General features: G+C 45.1%; 1 protein-coding gene across 7 annotated transcripts in view; it reads right to left on the bottom strand.

Annotated features, from left to right (window-relative positions):
• KIF21A (kinesin family member 21A) overlaps positions 1-20937 on the bottom strand; it is an 863983-nt gene that overhangs the window by 386408 nt on the left and 456638 nt on the right. For 4 of the 7 annotated variants that reach the window (XM_086967225.1, XM_086967228.1, XM_086967231.1 and 1 more), the window contains 2 exons: positions 4614-4779; positions 4114-4134 (listed from right to left, as the gene is read on the bottom strand). In XM_086967225.1, coding sequence (XP_086823351.1) covers positions 4114-4134; positions 4614-4779 — 187 coding nt within the window. The remainder of the gene's footprint in view (positions 1-4113; positions 4135-4613; positions 4780-20937) is intronic. The other 3 variants (XM_086967226.1, XM_086967229.1, XM_086967233.1) reach the window with 1 other exon arrangement.

Raw genomic sequence — 20937 nt, 5'->3', positions numbered from 1 at the left:
TCCCTTCATAAGAAAACTTTTATACAATTGTTTGATACACTAAACAGCCTGTCGGGAAAAGGAGATGCCTACATACTCACTATTTGCTGAAGTGCGCCATAGAAAAATAAAGGTTCAACCTGAAGTTAAGTCACTCCCCACGTCATACTAGGGGAATGAGGGTGCAAGAACGCAGCATCTTTATGAAACAAGAAACTCTGAAATCATATTCAGTCAAAAATCCTAATCACTTACAAGAGGAAGAGAGCAGCATAGAACGAGCCAATGGAATGGCTTCAAGTTCACCCACCCTTTTGGCTGACACAATAACCAACAGGAAAGCTCTCAACATCAATAACCTTGACCGGCAAGTATGAAGCACCTTCAATGGTGCTTCCATCAAACATAGCAATACAAGATGAATGTGCCATGCTAGTGGCATGAATGGTTTATAAGGAAAGAAGTCCTGTAACCAATTAGGAGAGTGTTTGCAGGGTTTGGTGGAGCATCATTCCTGCTTGTTGAGAAAGCAGTTTCTAATCCAACAATATTGATCACAAGCACAAAGGAGTCTTTTAATTTTTTCCACTTTCATATCACTCTTGAAATCAATAGATAAGGAAGAAAGACCTAATGCAAGTGGAAATGCCAGTCAACACTGAACCCAATTCCCAGTGATTTCACTGTAGGGCATTCCCAGGTAAGAAATTAGACACACATATGATTGGTTTTAAACACAGCTACAAATGGGATGCTCCACCAAAATCACCTACTACTGCACCTTCCACTTGTCATTCAACAATTTCAGTCTGCTCACAGCAATGGGAAGAACTGTGCCACCTTGGCTATACAAAGCGTGTAGCTCATTTAGAAACTACTAGTATATGTTTGAGGGGAATGCCTCCACTATTAGGCCCACTTTGAACGTAGTATCTCTTATTTTGGCTGTTTTATTCACACTACATAATGATCAAACCAGGCAATTTCAAAGAGTTCTTGGACTGACACTGATGCAGGCACCTCTCGGAATCAGCCTACACCCATAAAGCAAGGATAAAGAGGGATGCTTGGGCTTCATGAATTTGAGGCCTTTATTGTGCCTAATCTGCATAAAGGTGAGAATCACTCCGCGAAAGAACTGGACATCCTCAAGAAACTAAATGTACCATAAACCTGCTCTATGGTGGGTAAAATAACAAGTAATAAACAGCACAGCTTCTCTCACCCAGATGAAGAGATGGACCAATGTCTGCAGGGCCTTTGCTTCTGCTTGCACATGTGCACAGGGGTCACATGCCTGTGTGCTATACTACAAGCACAGAAACTGAATGAAAACATTATGCATTTTCGTCCTGGACCCAACCACTTGCAGGCACTGCAGGGCTTAAAGTTTGAGGACTTGGTTGGCAGAATCTCAAAATGATTTCACATAAAAACCTGCACATTGGGTGAAAAAAACACAGAGCTAATACTGAGTGCGACGAGTGCAATGGATGCTGAAATCTGTGGCACTCAAAAAAAAGAAACTGAAGTCACCTGCAAAAGTTTCACCTTCAATGAGCCATTATATCATGTCTGTGACACCTGTTTCTGGATGGTTGAATTTCTTTATAAGTCAAGAATCGGTATGATACCTGAGCATGCTTCTAAGATGGGGAATTTGCGGGAGGATTTGTACGTCAAACAGGAAGACTCTAATAATGTCACATTTTATATCATATCAAATTCCAGCTATTTATTTACAAAAGCACACAAGCTTGGACACCAAACCCCAAAAGCTGATTGAGGTCATTTTCCCTACTTATCTGGCTTTGATGGCTACAAATTGGGGGCGAAGATCCTCACTCAAATATTTCTTAAAACAGTATATTGCATTTGGTATTCCGTTTACAGCCTGCTTTTCCAGTTGAGACCTGAGCCCAAGTCATTTTCTGGCTATCATTAAAGGAGCATTTTCTGATTTAGTTAAATTAACCAGTCCTTTTCTGCCCTACCCCCCATATAAATAAACATACTTTCTTTTTAAAAGAAAGCTGACTTTTGGAAACCCTTTTATATCCTCTCTTCAAACACATGCTATTGAAACTGGGCATTTTAGTCCTAGGATAGCGTATAGTCTTCTTTTTTAAAACTGTTTATTGGTTCACACGAGTAGTTAATTTAAAGATATTACCTATCGCAGCAGGCCTACATTAACAATGGTTCTGTGAGTTTGCAAGTCTTTATATAAGAAAATAAAAGGATCCTTAGTGGGTATCTATGATGCTCTATAAAGAACGTTAAATTGGATGTATTTGAATTTCATCCCTTGGGATACTTCATGAGGATATTCCAGTGCCCTTTTCCAGTCAGTATCATGAAATATCTAAGTAAGGTCGATTTCCCAAGAGGTCCATAAAAGAAGTCTAGAGGTGTCTCCCTGAGATAGAAATACCCTGTGGAACCATTTTATCAGGTTACTACCCATGCTAGCGGTATAAAGATTTTTATACACTTCGTGTGTGGGTAAACTTCATGTGTGGGGGGTGGCATATGGCAGGTATGATCAAGTGAATAGAGGGATTGCCAAATACCTTCATAGGTGAGGAATTGTGCAGGAGTAGGCTATAATCTGCTATAAGAGTTGGGAAGTCCACCAATTTGTCATTGACAGAGGTCTCCCACTGCGGACAAATCTGTGTTCTGCCAGTGGCGCAATTGTCTTGGTCGTAATCGTCCTGTTTTAGTAGGAAGGCCAAGTAGAGGGATGGCAGGGGCAGAGGGTCCGGTCATGTTACCTAATTTATTGGTCCTGGCTAGGCAAGCCAGAGAGATGCAAAAGAGCCTTGCGGCATGCAGGCCAGAGGGGTGTTGGATGCCAATGAGTAGATTGATACGCCGTCCCTAAATAGCGGATGGCGCTTTAATGACGATATCTCAACAGATGGTTCACTTCAGTTGTTTGGCCTTTCAGTTTCCTACATGAGCATTTGCCTCGATTTTACGAGCCAAGGCAAGCAGCAAATGTTGACTGTTAATCAAGTGGAATAATGTAGATGCTAAGTGAGGTGAGAGTTCAGGCACCCAATATGGGTCATTAATACCAAATCGTAGTGATAGCTGGTAGTCGGCTCCTCTGGCATGTGTGTCAGTCCATGTTATATGTAGGGTGTGTCCAAGTGTAAGTACGCTGTGTGAGGCTTTAAGATTAAGGTGTCAAAGAAAGATGCACATCTAAAAACATGAAAAATATCAATTTAGAAATTAGCGTTTTATAGCAATACAGTGTAAGAAATGGAAACGTCAATTGTATTGAAATATTTGTGAGGCATTTTTCAAACTAACAGCGCCCTGAAGGGAGCAACTTTATTAGGATTGTAGAATAAAAGCGAAGAGTTTAACGGTCCGAGGGTAATCTACGGCTTTCAGTCTTTTCTGGCATCAGACAGACTTCAATATTTTGCGTAAATGAGAAACTAAAAAAAAAAACTTTCAAAGAAGTTTATTCACTTTCTCTCTCCCGAAGTGGGTACTCCAGAAGAGAATCAGACTGAAATTTAGCATTTGTTAAGCATACTTTAAATGTTTTTTTTAAAACTAGTGTATGGAAAGGATGTATAGACTTTGGTGAAGGCACACTTTTTGCAAAATGAAGAAAAGCTGCACACCATTGTCTCAAACAGATGGTAATAAAAATAATCTGGGTACAACTTTAGCAAATATTTAAAATGCTCATATTTAAACATTCTCAGAAACGGATTTCGTGTTAACACTTTCCTTTCAAAATACCAAAGGAGGTCCACTTGAGAAGTGGAACAACCCATTGGTCTACATAGGCTGTGGCTTTGCCAAGGTTAGATGTTATGAAATGGAAGAGTGGTCCAGCGGAGTTAATTATTAAATGATACAGTGCTGAAAAAAAGCTGTATATGAATTTCAAGCAACAGCGGTTTATCAGAAGCAATTGTTGCTGCATTAACAAATGTTAATAATAGCCTCTGCATGGAAGAAGGCAGCTGGTTGGTGATCAGTATTTTCACAGAAGATAACATGCAGCCTACTCGCATTCTGAAAAAAATCCTAAACGGTTCCAGGATTAGTGCATATGAACAATTAGTAACATGCAGGTGTATACAGAAAGCTTGTCATACTTACCCAGTGGTATGCTATCTAGGTCTGTATACATTTACAGCAACAAGGAAACAAAAAAGCAACACTCCAATCAACACAGATTTTACTTAAGAAATATTCCATATTCACCTGCCAAGCAACGTGTAAAGTGCTGTAAGACACGTGTACAATAACTTTTTACACTCCATGTTTAACGTGAACACAAAAGAAAAGGGCGCACTTTCCTGACCCTATCTTGTACATAAAGTGCAACCCTTCCTCGGTTTCCAAGGCTGCGACATATTGACATTTTCCTGTTTGAATTGGAACATCCTAAATACTTAATATTAAAATAACCATAAGTAGGAATAGCAATAACTCTTAAATGTGGAGGACTTGAGAAGATAATGTGTAACTTTTAAAAAACTCAACAGCTATTTTTTCCTACAACTCTCCTTAAAAATCCCCGGGAGTAGAAACCAAGCATTAAAAGCAAAACTGTCATGCAGCCAATAGCATACTCAAAGTGTGGTGCTAAAAATTACCTTGTAATGCATGGCCTAACATGGCGTCAAGTTCAGGGTTTAATTCTGCCTTTTCTTTCAGCATGTGAAACAGCAGCTGGTTCTGAGTAGCACTTGTTATTTCAGTTTGCTTCAGACGCCCTTCGAGAACTTTAACCTGAGCTTCCTTTTGGGCTGCTTGGAGGCCCTAAAGAAAAACGTAAACAATTTATACATATTTGTATTTCAAATACACCACTTCCATATTACAATTTTGCTCTCCTGACAATAAAAGAGCTCATACGTCATATAATTCACTAGCAGACACCCTACATGATTTGACAAGTCATGATTAGTGATGTGTGTTAGGGGAATCATAGGAATTTAAAACAAATTGTACTAACGGCGATTCACAATTTTGTCTCCAGCACAAGCAGAACGATAGAGATGGAACATGTGTGTTTTGATTTTACCCCAACATAGCTTTTAAAGGCATCATGCACTTTGTAAGCTAATTAAATCCATGTAACAAACTGGGCTGTATGAATCTTCTTTAGGATCAGATTCAGCAAAAGGTGAGAAGTCCTCTAAGGCACCTTAGGCCTACGAGAAGATGCTTTTAGGTTCACCGCCTCGTTTATCAAGTTTTCAAACTTTTTTTAATGAGACCATGCTGTTCATGCTTAAGTGTTTGTTAAGTTCAACAGTCTTTAAGTTAAAACAAAGCATATGATCATAAAATAAATTGTTTTACTTTTCATAAAGCAGGCAGAAGCAGCCTATTTGGCTCCTTCAACCACGGTGCTCTCATCTATCATGTAACTACAGTAGGTCTTCTCATCTAGCCTGATGGTGGCACATCTAGCAGGTGAAAAGACAGTTGTCAAAACATGCAAATGATGGGGTGATTCATTCTGTCCTAGACCTGTGTCTTCCTCTATCTCAATGGATGGCTGTTGAAATTGGATTTGTTCTAGGCGGTCTCCCACCTCCAGACTACAGAGATCTGCTGCATGCGCTGGGCTTCACTATCAATGTGCCTAAGTCATAGCTGACTCCCTCTCAGATGCTCCCTTTCATTGTAGCTGTTCTGACATGGTGCAGTTTTGGGCCTATTTTTTTTAACGGCGAGTTCAGGCTATGATAGTGATGTTTCAGCCTCTATCCTGGATTTCGGTGAGACGGACTCGGAGGCTGCTGGGAACCATGGCCTTTTGCATCATGTTTGTGACATATGCTCACTGGCATATGTTGGCTCTGCAGTGGGATCTAAAGTTCCAGTGGGCACATCAGGGGAATCTCTGCGACATTGTCCAGATCTCAGAGGAAAATACAAAAGATTTGCAGTGATGGGTAATGCACCACGACTGGATCAGCGGCAGACTCCTCTCCATTTCCCAACCAGAACTCGCAGTGGTGACATAGGGTCTCTGTGGGCACCTCATCCTCAGCTATGCAGAGGCTAGGAAGATTGCGTGCCACAGTGGCCGGGTACGTAAATATGCGGCTGGTAGACCCTCTGTGGGCACGAAAGAAGCGAAAGGCTGCCTGGGGTTGGCAAGAGGCCATGGAAAGGCCCACAGACCCAACTGTATCCCTGCTGTCCTTGAAGCGCTCCAGCACAGAGTCCGCCTTGCTTCCATAGAGACGGGAGCTATCAAAGGGCATGTACATAAGCCATGCTTCGGCATCTCCTGAAAAGCCAGTTGTTCTCAGGCATGGTGACGTAAGGCCACTGTTGATATAACAGCTCTGTCTAGCGAGTTGGTGGTATCCAGCTCACATCTGATCTTGAACTTAGCTGCATCTCTCCCGCGAGCAACAGGTTGGGAAAATATGGCCCAAGCCGCCTACAGAACCATGGGCAGCAGCCGCACAACCGAATCCTATAAAGCATTGGTGTAGTGGCCCAAAGGGCATGCAGTGTTCACGGACCGCAGTGCCAGGCTGATGGATGAAAGCATCTTCTTGCCTAAAGTGTCCAGGCTCTTGGATTCCTTATCCGGTGGGGTGGTAGAGAACGCGTTTACACAGAAAGTAGAGGCTTGGACAACCAAGCTCTCCAGAGTAGGGTGTGGCTGCAGGAACTGGGGGTAGCCTAGGGAGGGACAATGAAGGCCAGAAATTGTCCTGCTTACAGGAGCTCCTGTGCTGAGCTTGAACCAAGTCCCAAGCAGGATGTCTGTGAGGGCTTCATTAAATGGGGAAGCAGTTGTGAGGGGAGTTACTCCCACCTGAAGCACCTGTCAAGACATTAGTCTCGACTTCCACAAGGGGAGGCTAACTTCTAAGACCTTGGCCGGCCTTCTCACCGCCACAGCAAATGACGCTCCCTCCTCCATAGCCATGGCAAGGGGAAGGGGAGGGGGAGAAACCATTCCAGTATCTGGAGAAGTGTCCAGTCCACTGGACTCTGCCAAGTCCTCACACCAGTTCATGTTGCGGGGATGGCATTCTTCAGGGTCCAGCGACCCCTACCAATCCTCCCCAAGTCCTTGCCCAAAGGTATTGGGCTCAGGCTCCGGTCTGGAAGGCACAGTACCAGTCGGCGCCAGAGTAATCGTTGTACAATGCCCCACAGGCTAGGTGTTTTAGCCTGGGATTCAAATGGAGATGGCGCCACCAAAGTGCACTGGGAGAGTCTGCATCAGGACTGGTGCCGGGGAAGGGCCCACTGGCAGGGAACCAGTAGGGGCCCCTCCGAAACACACAGGCCCCCAAGGCACACTGGCCGAGGACGGGCCCCCCAATTTATGAGGTGCATAGCCCTCCTAATACTCTCCATGCTGGCCACGGACTGCCCTGCTCCTGGAAACTCGGGGATCAGTGGAGGCGACCACGAGCAGGCTCAACTATGGAACCAGGCCTTGAATGATGCCACTTTCTTGTCTCGTCTGAGGACTGCGACTGGCAGGGCGAAGTCAAAGATCTATTCATCTTTTTCTTGTGAGACTTACCAAACTCCCAGATTACTTTGACTGCAATGAGAATCTTTGTCACTGGGACCTTCCTCTCAACCGGGATCAAGACTGTTGCGGTGCAGCAAGGAGCTTGAGGGACCGCTCCCACAAGGCCTTGGGGTGCATGTCGCCACGTTCAGCGCAGGTCTTAGAATCTTGATCACACTCCAGGCACCAGAGAGAAACAAGATGAAGGTCCGTCACCAACATCTGTTCATTAAAAGGCGCTTCACGTCTTGAAGCCGGACTTCCTAGTGAACATTCCTACCACACCAGAAGATCTCTCAAAAAAACTTTCGACAAAAGTTGAAAAAAAGTCTGTCAAAAATTGACTGGGGGTAGCACTCTCCAGATCTGCGCCAAATGGCACAGAAAGAAAAAAACTGACATCATCACGCTGGGGTGGCGGCTATTTATTTACAGCACACGTCACTTCTGGTGCCACACGGAGCCAAACAACGACACCTACCAGCATGCAGGGGTACTGCTCAGGAAAAATATCCAGATCCAGTCTGACAACTGGGGTTAATTCTAAGGTAAGGAATCTGCGGCTAGAAGTCTCTATCCGATTAGGTTTCTAGGGAGCTCGGAGTTATATCCGAACAGTCCAAAAGATGTCCAAGAGTGAAACCGACGGCTCAGAGTCAGAATAGTTTGCTTCAAATACAGAAGGAGAATGAAGTTGCTACTGCAGGCAAATAACACATTAGACTGACAAGTCATTTAAAGACTCCCTTAGATTCATGCTATTCTCTCTCATGTCCTCATGGGAAAGGTAACTTTCTGTAAACATATGCAACTTTGCGGCTGTTACTGTGAAGACATTTAAACCACGATTTCAATTCAGATTAGCTAGGAAAATAAGCTTTCTTTCTATTCTGAGGGAAGATGTAAAATTGTTGTTGGGATATCTACATTGAGCATTTTAACTGTGGAGGTTTTGGCAGCGCCCTAACCTTCCTTTGCACACTCCTGGATTGGATAATTGAAATATCTTGGAACTGACTTGAATTCAGGCAGGTTACTGATTTCAATACCACCTGCCTGACCTACACAGCCCTGCACCGAAAAAGCTCAATATGTGAATGTAGGAAATCATTCTTTTCTGCTTATCGCTCCCATTTTTTTTCCTTACGCTGGATCCTAATTTATTGCTTGTCATAATATTCTGCATACTGGGGCACTGCTGTCCAAAAAATTGATGAGATCTATAAGTCCTTTCCTAACGTTAGGAACCAGGAAAGGCCAACGTCACCTAACCTACCAGCTTCCATTGATACTATACTCTTGGATACCTTCAATACGGTCACTTCTCAATAAGTACTAGCCTCGATAAATAGAATCAAATCGGGGTCTCCAGACGATCCTGCTCCTCCCTACATCATGGATGTTCTGGCCCCAGCCCTTTTTGCTTCGGTCACCGACCTGGTTAACCTTTACCTGACCCTGGAATCTTTTCCAGTAAAGTGGAAAATAGCTAGTGGCAAACATTTTTTCTTTTTTTAAACTATGGCTGACCCTCAAGAGCTGGCTAATTATAGACCCATATCATTGCTCCCCTTTCTTGGAATCGGTATGGAGACTTCAGTTTAGCAACAACTTATAACTTTTTTTTTAGAAACTCACTCTCTGTTGGACCTCTACCAGTCAGGATTCCAGGCTTCTTATAGTACAGAAACGGCACTAATGGAGGTCCTGGACTCTAACAAACCTGCTTTGGACATGGGGAATTCAGCCATGCTGGTTCTACTGTCCACAGCATTCAATACCATCTCCCATGCAACCCTAGTCCAAAGATTGGGGGAGATCAGTATCGGGGGCAAAGCATTAGGCTGGCTGGAAACTTTGCTGGCTGATCGAACCACTCAGTTCAGCTGGATTCATTTAATTATAGAACTATGGCATTAGACAAGGGGGTGCCACAAGGCTCACCTTTGAGCCCCACCTTCTTCAACATTTATGTGGCCCCTATAACCACAGTGATAAGATTGTGTGGCTTTGGGGTCATCTCATATGCAGATGACACCAAACTTGTCATTACCATAGGGCTCAAATCTGAATCCATTAAACTAAAGTTCAGGGAATGTATGACCAAGATTGCTGCACGAATGTCCACCAACTATCTTCAAATAAATGCAGGCAAGATGAAGATACTGTTTTTAGGGAAAGCGCTTTCCTTCTGGTCCAGCGATTGGTGGCCTAGGGAACAAGGAACTTTTCCATTTCCAAAAAATAGCAGTAAAGATCTTAGGCATTCTAATTGACTAATACCTGTCCATGAGAGAACATGTGATTCAATCTTTGGAATATGCTTTGGTCTTTTCCATTTGTTCAGAAAAGCTTTTCAGTGGCTACCTTTGAATAGAATTGAATTAGCATTTATATAGCGCATGGCTAGCCGGGAGCATCCCAGCGATGAAGCCCCAACTAGAGGACAGATTCACTAGGGGAACAGCCAGGCGTTTAGGTGTTTCCGGAACGTCAGGTGATTAGATTCCCTACGGAGGTGCAGCGGAAGGGCATTCCAGAGTCTGAAGGCATTGAACGAAAAAAGCGGTCCGTCACTTCTGGCCTTCTTGATCCTAGGGACCACAGCAAGGTGAAGTTCATCTGAGCGCTGTTTTCTGTTCACCCTGTAGGGGCGAATCAAGGCTTTGTTGATAAATGTAAATGTGGGTGTACTTGTAAAGCACACTGCGACTCCATGGAGTATCCTGGCGCTGAAGACCGCTGGGGAACCCGTCCTGGTTTTCCCTGTGAGATGGTCCCTTTCTGGGTATCTTCAAGGTGAAACCAGGCATCCCCGGCGTCTGTGGGGGGCCGTTGTAGAGACGAGGCAAGCTTAATGCCCAGAGTTGCCGAGTGTGTTCCCTGGTTAGAGTAGGCACCGAGGCGAGAATTACTGAGTCCGTTTGACCCTGGTCCACGACCCAGCCGCGTCAGAAATTGAACCCTGGTCTCGGGCTGTTCTCTGCTTACGGGTCTGCCGCCTCTAACCAGTGAGCCACACCACTCCACTAGGAGGTCCACTCCCCTCCAGCGACTTATGGGCTATGCAGAGGGCCTTTAAATTGATTCACTCTTGCATCGGGAGCCATTGGAGAGAGCGTAGGGCGGGCCTTGCTGAACATCGATTGCGGGTCTCAGTGAGAAGCCTCGCTGCACAATTTTGTACAACGAGCAATTTTGCGATCACTGAGTTCAGGGCCCCTCAATAAAGGGCATTTCCGTAATCTATTCTAGACAAAATTAAAGCCTGGATCAGTAATTTTTTTTGCTTGGCAAGGTAGGAGGGGGAGGATTTTGCAGATCATTCTCAGCAGGCCGTAACATAAAGCAGTAGTCTTTCCTGCCTGTACTTTAAAAGTAAGGTCTAGGTCTAGCCAGATTCCCACACTTTTAATTCCCAGACTCTGTCTTAGGGACTGGCATCGGGCCCATAAAGGTAGGCAATATGGTGCTTGATAGAAAACTTGGCGACTTCCTTAAGGCAGAAAAGGAGGTAATTGGTCTGCTGGTTGGGGTGGTTCAGTGCTACGACCAGCTGTGTGTTGTCAGCGTTTGTCACCATATGAATCCCAAAGGGGGACATAACATCCGCCAGCGGGCCATGTAAACATTAAAAAGAGTAGGGCTCAGAGAAGAGCCCTACGGGATTCCGCACTGTAGGGGGATGGGCTGTGAGTTAGTGTCCCTTCAAAGACCTGGAAGAATCTTCCTTCTAGGAAGGATTGTAGCCATAGTAAAACTGTTCCAGTCACTCCTGCGCTCCCGAGGAGGTGAGCCAGGACATAGTGGTTCACTGTATAGAAGGCTGCACTCAGGTCGAGGGGGATTATTGCTGATGCCCATCCTGCATCGAGAATTTTTCTAGTTTCTTCCACCCCTGATAGTATGGCGGTTTCAGTCCCTTGACAGGGGCGGAAGCCCGTTTGGGAGGGGTGAAGAACATGGTTGGTTTCAAGAAACGCAGAGAGAGTGCGGTTAGCATGTTTCTCCGCTATCTTGCTGATTCCAGGAAGAAGCGAAATTGGGTTATAGTTGCCCAGGTCGGCTGGATCTAGGGTGGGTTTTTTTAACAGCGCTTTTACCAATGCCCTTTTCCACTCAGGAGGGACCATACCCATCTCGAATGAAGCATTAACCAAGCGAGTGGCAGGGAGGCGATTGTTGGTCCGACCAATTTCAAGATGTTGGGAGGTGCGGGGTCTAGTGGTGACCCACTTTTTACTGATGACAAGATGCCTAGGAATCCAGGAAATCACTTACCTAAGCACTTATTATGAGTTGCCTGGACTATGGAAATTCACTAATGGTTGCAATGAATGAGGGTCTTTTTTCCAAGCTCCAGGTAACATAGAACACAGCAGCACTGTTGGTTTGCAACCTACCCTACCGCTCTCCTTCTGAACCAACAATGAGATCTCAGCACTGGCTGCCTATAAGAAAGTGCACCCTTATTAAGCTTTTATGTCTGGTCCGTGGGTCTCTTCATGGAAAGGGGCCTTGTTATCTACAACATAAGGTGCAACCTTACATTACTACTTGCAACCTTAGAGCACCTGCTGTTATGCCCCGGGTACATCCGTAGAGTCAGGGTGGGGGGCCACTCTTTCTCGGCATCCCCACCACTGGAATCAGCTGCCGATATATCTATCAACCTAGCTGCATTTAAAAAACTCAAAAAACCTTTTTCATTTTTAGATTTCGACCAACCCAGATCTGTGTTGACTGCTGGAGCACCGCGAGACCCCTTGTGGTGGGTGATTTGCAGCCTTTACAAATATCTATACCATAACATAACAGTGACTGTAAGTGCAATAGGGGTGCCTGCATCTGGTTATCCCTGAGCCCCTCAACACTGAGATTAGATAGTGTCTTGTAAAACAAGGGTAAAATCTACAGAAAAACAGGAAACGCAACAGACTCTGTGGGGAACTTTCATTGTATGTGAAACAAGGATGGAAGAGTATTCATATTGCCCAAGGGGGAACCATAACTGCCATCTAATATACCTATGCCTACATCTAATCAAGAAGACCCTGTCCCAAGTGGCAGTCACAAACTCCAGATATTGTTCAAGCCCTACTGTGGTTTAGATTAAAATGCAATCTTTATTCTGGTTCGTAATTAATTCTCCTGTTTCCCTTTCTCGTTGCCTCATTTTGAGAAACAATTGCTTCAGCTGGGATCTATCATCCTTACGCAGCCCTTCCAGGTTGTGGAAGCAATTCTGCCTACCCAGTAACACATCCGCTTGAAATAGGCCAGCCAAGGAATTTGGAGACCCATGCTAAATGATAAACAATTCTCAATAATATCCCTGTTAAGTAGGGCTTGAGGATTTCTCCATATAGAGCACCACAGTAGCAATGGGACCAAGTTGATGTAATCCTCAACATATTCCAAGTTAAGCTCTTCATGTAATATGAAACTTGGGCCACATTCAGGGAGGCCTAAAATCCTTCCGCATACCATGTTTTCCTATGCGTGGAGGTTAGAGACCATTTTGTGGCCCCAAATGCTAGAGGCCGTGAGTTAAAAACTGAAGACCTTTCCTCCTATATTTAACTTTTCTTTAAGCTCTACAAGAATATAGTATATGCTGCATGAATACACACATGGCATGACAAGTTAACTGTCACCTGTAGACTGTCACACATCTTGAACCTCCCTCTAGTGTGACAAAAGAAAACATGGCTTCAGGTCTACTCTTTGTAGTCTGCAGTGTGACAGGTAAACACCTCCCATTTAAAGATCAGCAAGTCACTCCTATGTAAGCCCTTTAGCCTACAAGGTATGGTGCATAGTATTTATTAGTGGGAGATGTAGAAAATAAATACTATCATGCTCTTGCGGTAACAAGGCCCAAAAAGCAATTTTCACTGTGGCAGGTCTAGCTGCCCTATGCAGAAAGCCAGAGGGCAGATTAAAGAATAAGTTACTTATCTCCTGTAACACTTTTTCCTGGTAGAGACTCTTTATAACCGCGGATTCTCTTAGAATATTCCACAGGCGGTGGACGGCGGTTATTTTAAAAGAACACAATTTAAGGTATTGAATGCCTAGCTTTAGGTATGGAATATTGTACGAAAGAGTGTAGAGATTGAAGTACTTTCTATGTATTCCCCTATTAACTCTGTTGGTGTACTCCCCTCGATTTTTGGGGATCAGGTGGCAATTGGTTGGAGAAGGAGGGGGATCATCCGACTAGGGGGTCTTTATCTGGAGGATGGTTCGGAATGTTCATTTACTGAGCTAGCTCATAAATACCATCTACGCTATTTTTTAAGTATCTAAAAATTAGGGATTTTTTGGTAAAGCATGTAAATTTTATTATGAAGTTTAACATTGTTGAATCCATCAGACGACACATTAAAATTGGGGTTATTTATAAAGTATTGCTAGAGAATAGATCTAGTGATAACTTGAAATGGAGAACCTGGTTGGGGAACCCCGGAATCTCGCTGGAAGAATCTATTGACCAGGCTGGAAGGATCTTATATGCAGCCAATCTTCGCAGCCAACATTATAAAATGATATTTAATCTATATCATACCCCGTCAAAAATGATGAAGTGGGAGGGCAGCATGATGGGAGGTGCTTTCGTTGTGGTCAAGATTGAGCTGATATTGTTCATGTTTTTTATGCATGTGAAGGCCTTGACCCTTTGTTAGATTCAATTGAGAAGTTCTTGACAGAAATAACTGGAGATGGGATTAAAATCTCTCAGTCCTTGATGTTGCTTGGCATAAGGGAGGAGGTTGAGGGGCGACAGCTACTATATAGGCACCGGTATTTAATATTTATGGCCACGGCCGTTGCCAGGTTGATAATTGCATTATTGTGGCTACAGCGGGAGCCCCCATCTTTCAAACTTTGGCAGGCTAAGTTTCTGAATGCTTAATATTTGGAATATAGTTTGTATGCTCTGAAGGGATTTAGGAAGAGACAGCTTGGATTAGCAACATGGGGGGCAGTGAGGGAGTATATGGCTGGGTAATTTCTTGTATTATGAATAATAGCGGTGGAGCCTATGGTTATGTTTATATTCAATTGTAAGCCAATGATATTTGCTCGGACTTAGTCCGTATACGGCTGTTATAGATGCTTGTTTCACATCAGTTTTATTTGCTGTTTTGTGCGGTTGTTTATCCTAGCTGCTATGCAACTTCAATAAAAAAATTAAAAAGAATATTCCACAGGCATCAGACTAGATCAGTAAAATCTTGAGCAGTACTTCTGTGCAAAAGTAGGTGTCATCATTCGGCTCTGCGCCTGCGTTGTCTGCTTCATAAGTGACATTGCGGTGCCTATATAGGTGCCACCCTTGATGGCTGACATCAGTTTCTATTGTGACTAGTTCTGCAAAGAAAACACAGTGCCCAGTAAAAACAACGGTAGAGCTTGACCAGTGTGCACTAAAAGGATTTTTGGAGGGAAAAAGTCCTGTGCGCAGAGCGAGGACGATCAGTAGGGAATCTGCGATTAGATTAAGTCTTCGCCAGAAAAAGCATTACCGATGGTAAGTAACTTGTTCTTCTGATAGGGATTTCTAACCACAGATTCCTCACCTTCGAATAGCTATCCAAGCAATACCTCCCTGCAGGTTGGTTTGTGAACAGGTTTAGACCAAAAAGTCCTGGAGGACAAACAGGAGAAATGTCCATCACGACGGACCTGACTGCCCAAGAAGTAGTGTTTCATGAACGTATGGAGGGACACCCACATGGCAGCTTAACAAATGGTCGACAGGAACCGTGTATGCTAACACAGTACTGCTGGCTGTGGCCCTGGTGGGGGTAGTCCACAAGCCCCCAGGGAGTTGCTTCTTCACCAGTGCATAGCAGATCTTTATACAGAGTACTATCCATCAGGAGATGGTAGAATTCTGCATGGCCTTGTTCTACTTCGCTCATGTGAACCCAAAAGAGCTGACTGCCCACTTGATGCTTCTTGGTTTAATTAATATAGAATAACAGAGTTCTTTTAGGGTCCAAATCAATTGATAATCTTATAAAGCGTGACTACTCACTCATGAGGGTCTAAAGTGTGGGGGGGGTGTCTGCGGTTCAGCCTAAGAGCCAGGTCTTGAGATTCTTCCTGAATTGCGGAAGCGATGGTGATATTGCCTGAGGTACAGAGGCAGGGAGTTCAGGGTCTTCGCAGCAAGGTAGGAGAAGGATCTTCCTCCAGCCGTGGTCTTGTGGATCAGTGGGATGGTGGCCAGGGTCAGTTGGCCGGAACGGAGATGTCTGGTTAGGGTATAGAAGGAGAGGTGGTGGTTGACATGAGCAAGTACAAAGTTGTGGAGCATGAAGCTTGAAGGTGATTCTTTTGTTGACAGGTACCAGTGAAGGGCTCTCAGGTGGCCGGTGATGTGGATGTGGTGTGGGATGTTCAGGATGAGTTTGACGGAGGCATTCTGGATGGTCTGTATTTCGTTTTTTTGAGTTTCTGGGTGGTACTGGTGTAGAGTGCGTTGCCATAGTCGAGTCAGATGCTGACGAGCGAATGGGTGACTGTTTTCCTGGACTCTGTGGAAGCAGGAGGATAAAACAGCCTTAATTTGGTGGTGTATTGGGAGCGAGGAGTCCTGGATGATGCTGAGATTTCGTGTGTGGTCCATGGGTGTGGGGGCGGGGGGGATTCCGAGCGCTGTGGGCCACCAAGAGTCATCCCAGGCAGAGGGGGAAGTGCCCAGAATGATGGAGTCTCTCCTCCTCCTTGAATAGATGAGGTGAAGCATAGAAGGCAGTCAAAGTAATACTTTACCCAATGTGAAAAAGGGTGTCCACTTTCGGACAGAAAGAGGCATATGTCTATAGAAACAGCTTGTCAAGTAAGACGTCAGTATATGGAGGCTGGACAAAAAGAGCCTGAAGTTCACTAACAATCCTGACAGATGTTATGGCCAGAATGCTGTTTTCAATGTCAAAAGCCGCAGAGGGCGGTAATGCAGGGATTCAAAGGGAGAACACATAAGAAAGGTAAATACTAAATTGAGGTCCCATTGGACATCACAAAAGTAGTAGGTGAGAAACAGAGTCACAATTGGGGACATTAAGGAGGGTTGATCCAGCAAGAGCAAAAAGCCTGTGATGGCTTACAAGTAACCTTTAACGGTGCCCAAAGCATGGCCTTGCCGGGCTAAAGAAAGAACAAACAATAAAACCTCAGTAAAAGATGTAGAGCGGGAGTCCCCATTGTGTGAGCCACAAACATTTCCCAATAGCAGGAGTAAACCATTTTACTCGACAGATGCCGGACTACCAGAATGACAGCTGAGTTAATCAGCCTTGACGTTCAGAGATCCTGCAAGGTGTTGTATAACCTGGAAAATGTTCTGAAGCTCCAGCAATGTCAAGAGGATCAGGGCGTCCTGGCACAGCATCCACAACCTCATCCAGCCCTGTTTGCTGCAGTACCACATAGCAGTGGTGGAGTCCTTGAACACCAGAACCAGCCTTTCTTTGATGGAGGGAAGTAAGGCCTTCAATGCCAAGCGATTAGCCATCAACTTCAACAAACAAATGTGGAGCGAGACTCCATCGAAGGCCAGAGTCCTCTGATCTCCACATCTCCAAGATGACAGCCCCAAACCAAGAGTGACACATCTATCACCACTGTGAACTCTGGGTGGGGAACGGAGAGAGGCCTGCTTCTGGCCCAAATGAGGTTTGTTAGCCACCACTATAGATCAGACACAGTTATCTGGACCAGGTGGGGGAGATTCCCCTGATTCTGTGCCCAAAGAAACTTCAGACACCATCACAATGCTCGCATATGCCAGTGGGCATGTTTATCCAGCAGGTTGCAGGAGATTGTGAGACCCAGCAGCCCCAGAGTCAGTCTAACAGAAATTCAGGATAGAGGCCGAACTATGGGAATCATAGCCTGAATATCCAGGACTTGCTGCTCTGGCGGGTAGGTGAGAAATTGCACTGCCCAGAATGACTCAGATGAAAGGGAACATCCGAGAGGGAGTCAAGTGTGACTTTAACAGGCAGTAAATTAACTACAACAAATGCAGGAGGTCTGCCGTAGACTGGAAGTGGGAAATGACTGCCTAGGGTGAGTACACCTTCAACAGCCAGTCGTCGAAGTAGGGGGAAGTCTGGAACCCCTAACCTCCGAAGATAGGCTGCAACCACCACCATCACTTTTGTGAACACCCGAGGGGCATTGGTGATGCAGAAGGAGAGCAAAAAGAACTGAAAACCCTTGTGGTCCACCATGAACCGGAAGTAATGCTTGTGGGACAGCAGGATGGGGATGTGAAAATACAGGTGCTGCAGGCCCAGCACTACACACGAGATTCCAGGATCCAGGGCAGACAGGAATGAAGTGAACATACGCATCTTGAATTTCTCTTTTTTCAAGAAGTAGTTGAGAGGGTCTAAGTTTACTATAGGGAAGAGGCCTCCATCTTATGGCATAAGCAAGTAGCAGGAAAAACAATCAGGCCCTACTTCTGATGCGGGCACCCTTTCAATGGCCAAAAGAGCATGCACTTCCTAACGAAGCAAGTTTAGAAGGTCCTTAGTAAGTCATTCTTTTTATTGTGGGAGGGATGAAGGTGTTTCCAAATATGGTAAGGCATTCTCCTTCTGTATCAATCAATCAGGATTTGTAGAGCACGGCTAATCACCTGTGAGGGTAGTCAGGAGCTAAATTCTTGCTGGGCTTAGTCGAAAAGCCAGGTTTTGAGTCCTTTTCTGAATTTCGGTAGCAAAGGCGATGCTCTTAGGTGGAGGGGTAGGTCGTTCAAGCACTTGGCGGGGACGTAGAAGAAGCAGCGCCCTCCGCTGTGGCTTCGTGGGATGCGAGTAAGGCGGACCACAGGTGACTAGAAGTTCAGGTGGTGGTTGAGTATGATGGTCCTTGGCTGTGGAGGACCTTGAAGGCGTGTGTCAGCATCTTGAATTGGCATCTTTTTTGGATGGGGAACCAGAGGAGGTTCCTGAGTTGAGGAGTGATGTGGATGATTAGAAGCAACCCAAGATTTGAAGTACCACTTTTGGATGTTATCGAAATTCACTAAGGCGGGCGGTGATCTTGCCACCAACAGAATTGCTATGCTGAGCAGAGGGCACACTAAAGAGGTTTTGAGTGTGGGGCAGCTGGAGGGGTGGGGATTGGGCAGTACGCTGGAACTTTTCCTTGCAAGGGCTGGGCATGCTGCTGAACTGGGTATGGCTTGTATTGCATGTGCCCAAAATGGCCCCTTATACGTCTGTGCTTGTCGCCAAAAAGACAGGAGCCAACAAAAGGCATGTCACTCAATGTTGATTGGCCATTCCTCTAGAAACCAGGGGACCTTATCAGGTGGGGCAATACAGCACCACCGCAGAAGCCATGGCTCTACCCAGGGAGTCCGAGGTGTTCAGTCCGCACCGGACAACAAACTTTGCTGACTCCCTCCCATCCAGCGGAGCTTGGTTGAGGATGGCACGGCCTTCCTCAGTCAGCAGTGGACCATACACCTCCACACTATCACCTCCTTCGAAGGTAACCTTATGTGGGCACCTCTTGGCTCTTTGGCGCCGTAGGCACTCTGGAGGGATTTGATGGCCCAAAGATGGCATTCATGGTATCACAAAACTCCCTATAGAGCGGCAGTTGCTCCTGGAATCTTGGGGTAGCATGGAGCACGCCCCCACACCAGCTCCACAGGAGAGAGTGTGGAGTGGAACATTGAAGCATGGTGGTTGCAGGGCAAAGTCAAAGGCCGCCTCGCCTTCTTTTCTTTATGATTTTTCGATTTATCCTACTTGGAGGAAGAAGTCTTTGAGCGAGAAGACAACCGTCAGCAGGAACAACTCCTTGAATGGGTCTGGGAGACTAAAACAACGCAGGGCATGCTTCTGCTGCACCACCAGAAGTTTCATCGTTTTCTCATGAATCCCCTTGGGGGCATCAACTTGCACTCTGCACAGGCTTTGAAGTAGTGACTCGACTCAAGCCCCGGGAGACAGACCAAGTGGGGATCAGACACCATCATCTTTCAGTGATGTTCCCCACAAAGCCTAAATCTGGTAGATTTAGAAGGGGCATGTCCCTAACACACTGGGAGCAGCAACTCAAAAATAATTGACAAAAAAGTTGCAAAAAGGTGGTCAAAAAGTGACAAAGGTAGCTCTCCAGATCTGCGCTGTTGGCATGGAACTGATGTCAGTGTGCAGAGGAGGCACCTATATAAGCACCATGACAATTCTGAAGCAGACAATGTGGAGTTGAACAATGTCTCCTACAAGCACGCAGAGGTACTGTTCAAGATTTTCCAGATGCAGTCTTATGCCTAGGCAATATTCTAAAGTGAGGAATCTGTGGTTAGAAGTCTCTATCAGAAATACTAATACTGCTAACTCAGGAAAAGGACCAACTGGGAAAAATAATGTAAAACAATTTTTAATAGTTACTATATCTAATTAAACGGTGAAGTCTGTTTTCAATAACAATTAAGGAAAAGCAACTTTAAAATTTCACCTTTTCCCTGCCTGGTGGTCCATGGCAACTAATTTGCATTAGCTCACCAGCTTCTCCCAGTATGTGGTCAGCCTTAAATAGGTGTGAATGATGTGTAAAATACCTCCAAGGAGCAGACAGTACGTTGCCCTGATTGGGCAGAAATTACTCCTCTGAACTCCACAGAATATTCAGAGTGGGGCTGTGGCCATCCTGTGACACCACATTGCCAATTTGTGCTTGACAGATTTGTTGAGCTACATGTAACACTAGGAACAGAGAACAGGATGTCAAAACAATTCTTGTGGGTGCTCTGTCTGCTTGGTAAAGGACCCTGCTTTTGTCCTCCCAGACTTCTGTCTTGGTTTGTTGAGGGCACAGAGTCTGCCTCAAACTGGATTTTAGTTTTAGATGTGGGATTACGCGGACTATTTCCCAGTAACACTTCCACACACCCCTCCAGCTGTGAGGGTACAAGTTTAGTGTGGCTGTAGATTTCTGACATCTTGAAAATATCAGAAACTACTGAAAAAGTGAGTTATGTTTACCTTATTGCTTTGGGAACCCCCAGGAGTCACCCACACCCACTTGCTGGTGCCAAGCACAAAAGTGGCACCACCAGGCACCCACTTAAGAACACTTTATGGATCTGCGAAAGATCGGAAGAGGAGTGGACCTGCTGTCAGTGACCTGAGAGGAGCATTGAAATACTGGACTTGCTCCCTCTTCTACCCAGGACAAAGTAAGGGACTCCAATGGTCAGTGACTGACCTCCTGTGTGGCTACAGTGAGGCTATAAGTTGTATTTTCTTGGAAGTAGCTAACTGACCAGTGGCCTCTGATTCTGGACTGGACCATGCTGCTAGCCTTGCAAGAGACCAAGGGCCAGATGTAGGTAAATGAGATTTACCGATTTTTAATTACCGAATTTTACCGAT

This window comes from Lissotriton vulgaris, chromosome 1_1, assembly GCF_964263255.1.
Source record: "Lissotriton vulgaris chromosome 1_1, aLisVul1.2, whole genome shotgun sequence".
In the NCBI taxonomy this organism is placed as follows: domain Eukaryota; kingdom Metazoa; phylum Chordata; class Amphibia; order Caudata; family Salamandridae; genus Lissotriton; species Lissotriton vulgaris.
The sequence above is the reverse complement of the archived record's forward strand: the minus strand, read 5'-3'. Positions and strand labels throughout refer to the sequence as shown.